Source organism: Biomphalaria glabrata, chromosome 17 (assembly GCF_947242115.1).
Source record: "Biomphalaria glabrata chromosome 17, xgBioGlab47.1, whole genome shotgun sequence".
Classification (NCBI taxonomy): Eukaryota; Metazoa; Mollusca; class Gastropoda; family Planorbidae; genus Biomphalaria; species Biomphalaria glabrata.
In genome coordinates this window covers 23,405,741-23,415,372 of record NC_074727.1, presented here as the reverse complement: position 1 = coordinate 23,415,372, position 9,632 = coordinate 23,405,741, and the positions used below count along the sequence as shown (strand labels likewise).

The following is a 9,632-nucleotide window of genomic DNA, read 5'->3' as shown; positions in this document are numbered from 1 at the left end:
TGTCATTTACACTTAAACTACCATCTACACGTGTCTAGGCATATTTGGGCATATATCTAGAGATTTTATTATTATCTTTTCCCATGTGTCTGCTTTTACCAAGTTATAATTTTTTCAACTTGGTTGTAAACCCCAAAATGGTGCCGACAGAGGCGGACCGCACCCCTCACATCCCCTCCACCTAGTGACGCCACTGCTCCAAGATATATCTCGAGATTTTATTATCTTTTTCAATGTGTCTGCTTTTGCCAAGTTATAATTTTGCCAACTCGGTTGTCACCCCCAAAATGGTTTCGGCCGCACTCCTCGCACCCCCTCCCCCTAGTGACGTCACTGCTCCAAGATATGTCTCGAGATTTTATTATTATCTTTTCCAATGTGTCTGCTTTTGCCCAGTTATAATTGTCCAACTTGGTTGCCACCCTAAAATGGTGTCAACCGCTGCGGACCGCGCCCTCGCCCCGCCCAACAATTCGGAACTGGGCTAGTACTGCCTGTTCCGCACGGCGGACCTCCCAACATGCGTCCTTTCGGTCTGGTCTACTCATCTGCTTATGTAGCTCTCGGCCCTTGACGGAAGCATCCCAATTGTCAAACCAATGTGCTGACAAACGGATGTTTAATAGCATCGGCACACCCGAGAGAGTAGAGGCAGTACTATAAATATAAGAAAGAAATCGAATTTCTAAGCGCTTTCGCAAGTAGCACAAAATAATTTTCATTTTTTAGTTGGCAAGTTATCTTTCAATATGGCGTCTGTATATTGATTATTTTGGTCTATTTAATTTTAAATATCTCTTAATCTTCTTCTTTTTTTATTTATCTTTTGAAATATTTTTTTTTTTAGGTTTCCTTATACTCCTATATTTCTTCATATTGCTTACTCTCATTGTCTCCCTTTCTCTCCATTGTATTTTATTGCTTCAAGGACGTAAGTGAGATCTTCAAAATTAAAGGGTAATTTAAGAGCAGATATATTCGAATATTCTCTTTTGTAATATCGAAATTCTATCAAAGGTTGCTTTTATTGATAACAAATAGCAACAAACAAATATAAATAAAACAAATAAATAAATAAAATTGTAATGTAAAGAAAATAGCCAACCAAGCATATTATATAGGCTATTATAGATTTTTTTTTAAAGTCTTCTGAATCTGATATGTGGTGCACCAACTATAGCAATGACTGAAGAACAAGAGAATTTAATTTCCCATCAATAAACATATCTCTCTTCACCCATCCGTGTTTATTCATGCGAAGCTAGTTTGTATGAGCTATTATTTTCTAGATCATTTGAAATGCAAAAAAGCCATTGTCTATACTTGGTTTTTATGGGTCTTTATTTTCAAAAAGTATAGGGATGAATCTTCGAATTGAAACAATGACTCTAGAAAAAAAAAACCGCTTTGAGTCTTCTGTTCTCTAAATACGTAATCGATAACAATATGTTCGGAATAAGTACTGATCTGGCGAATAGCCGCCATATAGAAGCTTCACAAAGTCGGTAGCAATAGGATGTGAATAAGTATCAATCTGGCGAATCGAATAGCCGCCATAGAAAAGCTTCACAAAGTCGGTAGCAATAGTATGTGAATGAGTATCGATCTGGCGAATAGCCGCCATATCAAAGCTTCACAAAATTGGTAGCAATAGTATGGGAATGAGTATCGATCTGGTGAATTGCGGTCATATCAAAGCTTCACAAAGTTGGTAGCAATAGTATGGGAATGAGTATCGATCTGGTGAATTGCAGCCATATAAAAGCTTCACAAAGTTGGTAGCAATAGTATGGGAATGAGTATCGATCTGGTGAATTGCAGCCATTTCAAAGCTTCACAAAGTTGGTAGCAATAGTATGGGAATGAGTATCGATCTGGTGAATTGCAGCCATAGAAAAGCTTCACAAAGTTGGTAGCAATAGTATGGGAATGAGTATCGATCGGTGAATAGCCGCCATATCAAAGCTTCACAAAGTTGGTAGCAATAGTATGGGAATGAGTATCGATCTGGTGAATTGCAGCCATATAAAAAGTTGATAAACATTAAACTCGCAGTCAAAAATAGCATCCTCGTTCTGGGCGAAAGTAATGACTAAATATGGCATGACCATTGCGATATGCAAAAAGCTGGAGACCAGATATATTACTTCGTTTCTTAAACTGGGCGCCGAACCCTCGACGTTAGTGGAGATGACCACACTAATGGGGAAATTTGATTGCTGGTAATGACCTTAAGAAGTTACAATTCCAGGCGCCAGTGTTGTAGAGTTTGAAATATCGGGGAGCGCCCATGGGGTCATCGGCTGTTGGTTAGCGTGACTGACTTGTATTGTTTCAGTTGTAGGCTCCATCGGCGAGGAATTCGAGTGTTCATGTTGATTTGACGTCTGCTGCGATGTATGTATAATATCACGTTTGTTACTGTTCGGTAAACTTTCAGCCAGACCTACATTACTGAAATTTGGATTTGTTGATACATTCCATTGAGAACCGTTGAGTGACTGCTGGTTTAAGTCTCGTAACTGTCCCTCTTGGCCTGTGTTCGTAAATAGAACTGGTGGATTTAGATTGATCAGCAAACGTTGACGATTCCCTAACATTACCTTCGTCATGGTAACAGACACAACATCACTAATTAATGAGTTTAGTGCGAAGATAGGAAACAAGACCGATACAAGTATAAAACGGCTCATAAATAAATCCTGACCTAGATCTAGATCTAGAGGCAAAACGATGCAAATGCTAAAGATCCAAGGTAAACTACACGTCAGCAACGCTAATGCCAGTTTGTTAAACACTTCAGGCACTGCTTTCTTTATTAAAACGTCTGCTCCTAGAAGAGTCAGACAATGAACATTTATGAAGTGGAGCACCAAATTGCAGGTAGTGACTTTCTGTAGGAGCGAAATGGATGGGAGGTAATCATCCTCGTTGTAGAATTTGGCCAGGACAATCAAAGGGAACATGGTCAAAACAAGATTTCCTATTGCCATGGAGATTTTTAACATAGACTTGTTGTTCTTATAGAAGCCTTTCCTTCTGGCGTGTAGAGCCACGAGAGCTCCGTTCACTAAGACTATCAAGAGAATGAACACGACAGAAAGTGCTGTGTTGGTGCTGTCCCCATGGTATGTTCTGTACTCCATGATCACTCATAGGGATAGATTACTCTTTCAATATATTCCTTTCGTTCTACTTCTTGAGGTTCGCGGACTTTCTTTAAAATACTTTGACAATGCAGTTAGCCAGCGGCATTCTGTTTTCGTTGGAAATTCGATCACCTGAAATTTGGAAAAAAATGTATAACTATTATATTAAGTAATTGAGAATAACACTAAATCAAAAACAAGAATCAATAAAAAATTAACTAATTCATTGAGTTGTTTGTTGTTGTTTTTTCAAATTTTATACCAACTCCGTCAGTTTGTCTGTTGGTACAAATTTTGAAAAAAGTTATTTCTCCCACTTCCCATTCTTGGATCAAGTTCAAACTTTGAACAATTATTTATTGTTAAAAAAAAAAAAAAAAAAAAAATCGGTCAAAGATTAACCAATTAATTAATTAAATAATAAAAAAGTTCACCTTTAGGAACATTGCGATCTATAGGGCAGATAATGTTAAGGTCATCTGTTTCTTTAGCCAACGGTTAACGAGCAGGGTGTCATGTGGCCAGCCTTTACTTTTCCCCAACCAGGATTCGAACCCCGGACCCCGGTTCGGAAGCCAAGCGCTTTAGCGCACCTCTACAGTTCAGGGTAAATAACTGTAAAATTTTGGCACAGCCAATTCTATATACTTCGATTCAACCAAGAAACTGTCTGCTATTCTCTCATCTCTAGTTGCACATTACCAGCAGCATTTTCAGAATCAAATGAAAATGGAGATACAAACAACGAAAATTCTAGCTCGTATGAAATGAAGTCACCAAAATGGTATTTAAAGCATTTAATAACGATTCCAGGTGTAAGACATATTTATTTTTATTTATTTATTTATTTATTTATTTTTTGGAGCCGTATTTAATCTTTTCAGCTCCTGACACTTTGAGAGGTGAACAAGGATTTCTCTTCATATTTTGGTTTATCCACAGTCGTAATTGTGCTTGAAAGCACTTGACATGATTACACGCAGTTGTGACAATTTTGTCTTTACTTTGAAGTTTCAAATTCAAGTCTTGCAGGTGACCAGCGAGATCAACTGCAAATGCCTAATCCCGAACCCATTCGTCAGTTTGGAAATGCTCATCAGGTTCACCTTTCATGTTGAGAAACAATACCATTTCTTCACGCAGTCAAAAAATCTCTTCAATACTTTATGACATGAGAGCCGGCGGACTTCTGTGTAGTAGGGAACACAATCAAATTCGTCTCCAATGTCATCCAGAAACATTGAACATTGGTGATGATTTAAACCATGGGCAAGAATACAATTGATAAGACTGAAACTGGTCTTAGCACATGTTGGAACTGTATAGTTGAGTGCAGAATGTTTCTTGGTGATTGATGCACTGAAAATGAGCTAATTTAAAATTAGCATCAGTCTCTCTTATTTTTGCAAGCAGTTTTGCATCAAAACCATTTCATTTCATGGTTTGTGCGCCATCCGTTGCTAAACTAGCTAGCTTTACAAAAGATAAATGGTACCGCAATATCACTTCCTGTTATTTCTCAAAAACATCCTCGCTTGTTGTGGTGTTATGCATAGAACAAGTAGCTCCTCATGTAGGCCTATCTCAAAATTCCTTTCAAAGGCCCTTATGAATTTAGCCAACTGTGCTACACCCGTAACATCAGTTTACTCAGCGAGAGCCAATGAAAATAATTCAAAATCAACTATTGTGTTCTTTAATTGTTCACGCAATCTGACTGATATGTTTATTCTATCTGCCACGATGTTCCTAGTTAACTCTATTTCTTTGAATGCTTCGCATTTTCTGGACAAATTACTTCGGCAGCTTTAACGACAGACTTCATAAAATCACATTCACTACATGATTTGCTATGGCTTGCAATTAATTTTACAAAATGTAGCTGGCTTTCACTGCAGACTCACTCGTAATTTTTCAATTCAAGTAGCTTGTCATCTCTTATTTTCTAGCGTAATAGTTCAACATTATTTCGATAAATTTTTAGGTTGACAAGCGGGCCGCATGCAAAGTGTTCGCGGGCCGCATGCAGCCCCGAACGCCTTGTTTGACATGCCTGCTTTAACAGTAACTTTAGACTAATAATAATACCTGGCTATCCTAAACACACACTCTAATGCACCTAAACACACACATACTCAAACACACTTTACCACACACTCCAACACACCTAAACACATACTCCAATTGCACCTTAACACACACATTCTCAAACACACTTTACCACACACTCCAACACACCTAAACACATACTCCAATTGCACCTTAATAATAATAATAATAATAATAATCTTTATTATCCGTAAGGAAATTTGTCTTACAATTTGTGCATTACACCAAACAAAAAACATTATAACTATAAGAAACCAAAGTGTACATTCACACCAGACTCACTCATAATTTACATGTGACAAAGTTTATACCAGATTGTTCTTATTTAATGATTTGATTGCCAGGGGAACAAAAGAGTGTTTGTGTCTGTTTGTCTTTGCTATCGGTGTCTTGTATCTCTTTTGTGATGGTAAAATCACAAAATCCTGACACAAAGGGTGATTCTTTATTTCGAGGATCTTGTTAGCTTTTTTATAGATGTTTGTCTCAAACAACTGCCCAAATGGGGTTTGTTTTTTGCCAATGATTTTGCCAGCAGCATTTAGGATTCTATTAAGTTTATTTTTATTTTTAATGCTCAGATTGCCATACCAGGCAGTGATATTGAAACTTAAAATATTGTATATGTGAGCGTGATAAAACATAGCCAAGGCCTTTTCGCTAACATTAAACGAGGACAGTTTTCTTAGTAGTCGTAATCTTTGCTGCCCTTTTTTGCTGATATAATTAGTATTTGCAGTAAAATTTAGTTTATTGTCTAGGATAGTACCAAGGTATTTAAAGGTTTGCACAATTTCAATAGTCTCTCCAGCTACAGAAACAATATCATTTTCCTTCTTGTCCCTACGAAAATCGATTATCATTTCTTTGTTTTTTTTACATTTAATAATAAAAAATTATCTTTACAGTATTCTTCAATGTGTTCTAATTCTTTGAAATACTCATTTACGTCTGAGCTCTCTGAGAGCAGGGCAAGAAGAGCCGCATCATCAGCGAATTTTGTGAAGGAGCAACAAGAACTATCGGATTGAAAATCATTGGTGTACAAAATGAACCACAATGGCGATGTCACAGCCCCCTGGGGTGCCCCTGTGTTAACTATGCGTTCATTAGATATAACATTGTTTACCCTAACCCTCTGAGCTCTCTGGGTCAAAAATTCATTAGCCCATAGTATTATGTATGGACTTATCTGCAACGCTTTCATCTTTTCAATGAGTAATGAAGTTGTATAGTGTTAAAAGCTGATGAGAAATCAATAAAGAGCAATCTTACATAAGTGTTCGGTAAGTCCAGATGTTTGTAGACACAGTTTAAAATATTTAGGATGGCATCGTCTACACTTTTACCCTTTTGGTAAGCAAATTGTAAAGGGTCTAACTTATTACAAAGATCATTCAGAAGAAACATTTTAACCAATTTTTCTAAACATTTAGACACAATGGAAGTAAGTGAAACAGGTCTATAGTCATTCATTTCCTTCGGTTTGGAAACCTTTGGCACAGGTACAATTATAGATGACTTCCACACAGGTGGTATCTCATGGTTTAGTAATGAAGTAGAAAAAATATCTTGGAAAGGTTCAGCTAGTTGTTCAGCACATTCTTTTAAGATTCGCCCTTTTATTCCATCAGGCCCACCAGCTTTTCTATGGGTTGACGTTTTTGAAAATATTACAAACTTGTTCTTTAGTAATCGCCAATTCTAAGCAGTTGTTAACATTGACATCCTCAAGGGCTTTGAGTCTTAGATAATTAAAATCTTTCGTGTCGAAGCGACAATAGAAATCATTTAACTCGTTGGCCAATGTTTTTTCGTCTCTTGTAGCAAGATTATTTTTAAGTTTGACTTATGCTCCTGCCATTTTGTTCATGATGCCCCATGCCTGTCTCATGTCACTTGTATTAATTGAGTCTTCCAGTTTGGTGCGGTAGTTTCTCCTCCCTTCCTCAAGAACGACGTTGAGATTTCGTTGAGCAATTTTCCTTGTCTGTCCATCGCCACTCATATATACTCTTTTCTTTTTGATTATTTCCCGTTTTATTTTTGCAGTGACCCATGGTTTATTGTTGGGGTATATCTTGATGCTCTTAGTGCTGACACACATGTTTTCACAGAATTGGATGTAATTTGTCACTGCGTCGACCCATTCTTCCAGATTTGAAGTGGTCTCTTTGAACAAATTCCAGTCAGTGCAGTCTAGACATCCCTGTAGTTTGAGAATATTGTCTTGAGTCCATTCTTGTACGTTTTTTTGAATTATTTTTCCTTCTTTAAGTTCCGTACGGTAAGTAGGCAGCAGTTGTATTGTTTTGTGGTCCGATGATCCTAGTGGTGGCTTTTCACGAGATGTGAATGCTCCTTTGATGTTACAATAACATAAGTCCAGAGTTCTGTTCTCTCTTGTCGGACATGAAATGTGTTGATAGAAGGTGGGTAGGTCAACCTTCAAGGTGCATTTATTAAAATCACCAAGTATAACTACTGGTGCGTCCGGTGACCTTGTCTGAAACTCATGCACTACGTCAGCGATGATTGCAGCTGCAACTTCCGTTTTGGCTGTAACACATATATACTTCAACACAACTAAATACACACATACTCAAACACATGTAAACACACAAAAACACACTCCAACACACATAAACATAAACTCACCTAAACAAACATATTCCAGCACACATATACTCAAACACATCTAAAACACATACTACAATACATCTAAAGACACAGGTTTCTACACTTTATCACACATACTCCAAAATACCTAATTAAACCCATAATCCAATATAACCAACGGTGGCGTAGCTAGGGTGGGGGGAGGGGGAGAATTTGAAAATACCCCCGGGTTCCCAATTTTACATTAAAAATTAAATATTACGCAAAATGCAGCCCCCCCCCCCAAGCCCCCGGGCCTCCAAACAATTGAAAATTCCTAGCTACGACCCTGACAACCAAATACGCACATAGTGCGACACACCTAAACACACACACATAGATAGATAGATAGATAGATAGATAGATAGATAGATAGATAGATAGATAGATAGATAGATAGATAGATAGATAGATAGATAGATAGATAGATAGATAGATAGATAGATAGATAGAATATTCCCCCCCCCCAAAAAAAAAAATTATGGCTACGCCCATGATACATACTAACGTACGTACATACTTTATTGGTATTATATTTTAATATTTCTATAGTGATAAAACAGCATTGGATACTGATAGGATACAAGAATAAATAATTAATATAGACAAAAATATAATACAAAGATGTTCCTATAAATGTATCCTACCTTGCTGAAAAGTGACTTTCGTACTTTCTCTTTTCACATCACACTGGTTCGATGTAGACTGCACTGTTACAGTTCACAATTAGCCAACCGGAAGTACGATAAGAGCCCAGTCAATCCAGATAACAGACAACATTTTAAATATATATATATATATATATATATATATATATATATATATATATATATATATATATATATCCCTGAGTGCAATCTTCTTCTTCGGTCTCATATGTTGGAGCGTTCAGATGACTAGACCAATATATGAGATAAACTGTTGAAACATTCAGATGACTAGACCAATATATGATATGAACTGTTGGAGCGTTCAGATGACTTGACCAATATATGAGATGAACTTTTGGAGCGTTCAGATGACTAGACCAATATATGAGATGAACTGTTGAAACATCAGATGACTAGACCAACAAATGAGATGAACTGTTGGAGCGTTCAGATGACTAGACCAATATATGAGATGAACTTTTTGGAGCGTTCAGATGACTAGACCAATATATGAGATGAACTGTTGGAACATTCATATGACTAGACCAATATATGAGATGAACTGTTGGAACATTCAGATGACTAGACCAATATATGAGATGAACCGTTGAAACGTTCAGATGACTAGACCAATATATGAGATGAACTGTTGGAGCGTTCAGATGACTAGACCAATATATGAGATAAACTGTTGAAACATTCAGATGACTAGACCAATATATGAGATGAACTGTTGGATCGTTCAGATGACTAGACCAATATATGAGATGAACTGTTGGATCGTTCAGATGACTAGACCAATATATGAGATGAACTATTGGAACATTCAGATGACTAGACCAATATATGAGATGAACTTTTGGAGCGTTTAGATGACTAGACCAATATATGAGATGAACTTTTGGAGCGTTTAGATGACTAGACCAATATATGAGATGAACTGTTGGAGCGTTCAGATGACTAGACCAATATATAAGATGAACTGTTGGATCGTTCAGATGACTAGACCAATATATGAGATGAACTTTTGGAGCGTTTAGATGACTAGACCAATATATGAGATGAA

General features: G+C 37.0%; 1 protein-coding gene across 1 annotated transcript; it reads right to left on the bottom strand.

The window, feature by feature from the left end:
* Window positions 1-1,323: 1,323 nt before the first annotated feature.
* LOC129923791 (uncharacterized) lies at window positions 1,324-8,690 on the bottom strand. Its single transcript, XM_056016499.1, has 2 exons — window positions 8,564-8,690; window positions 1,324-3,281 (listed from the first exon to the last, which is right to left on the bottom strand). The coding sequence occupies exon 2, from the start codon at window positions 3,144-3,146 to the stop codon at window positions 2,232-2,234; it is 915 nt and encodes a 304-aa protein (XP_055872474.1). The 5' UTR covers window positions 3,147-3,281; window positions 8,564-8,690; the 3' UTR covers window positions 1,324-2,231.
* Window positions 8,691-9,632: the final 942 nt, after the last annotated feature.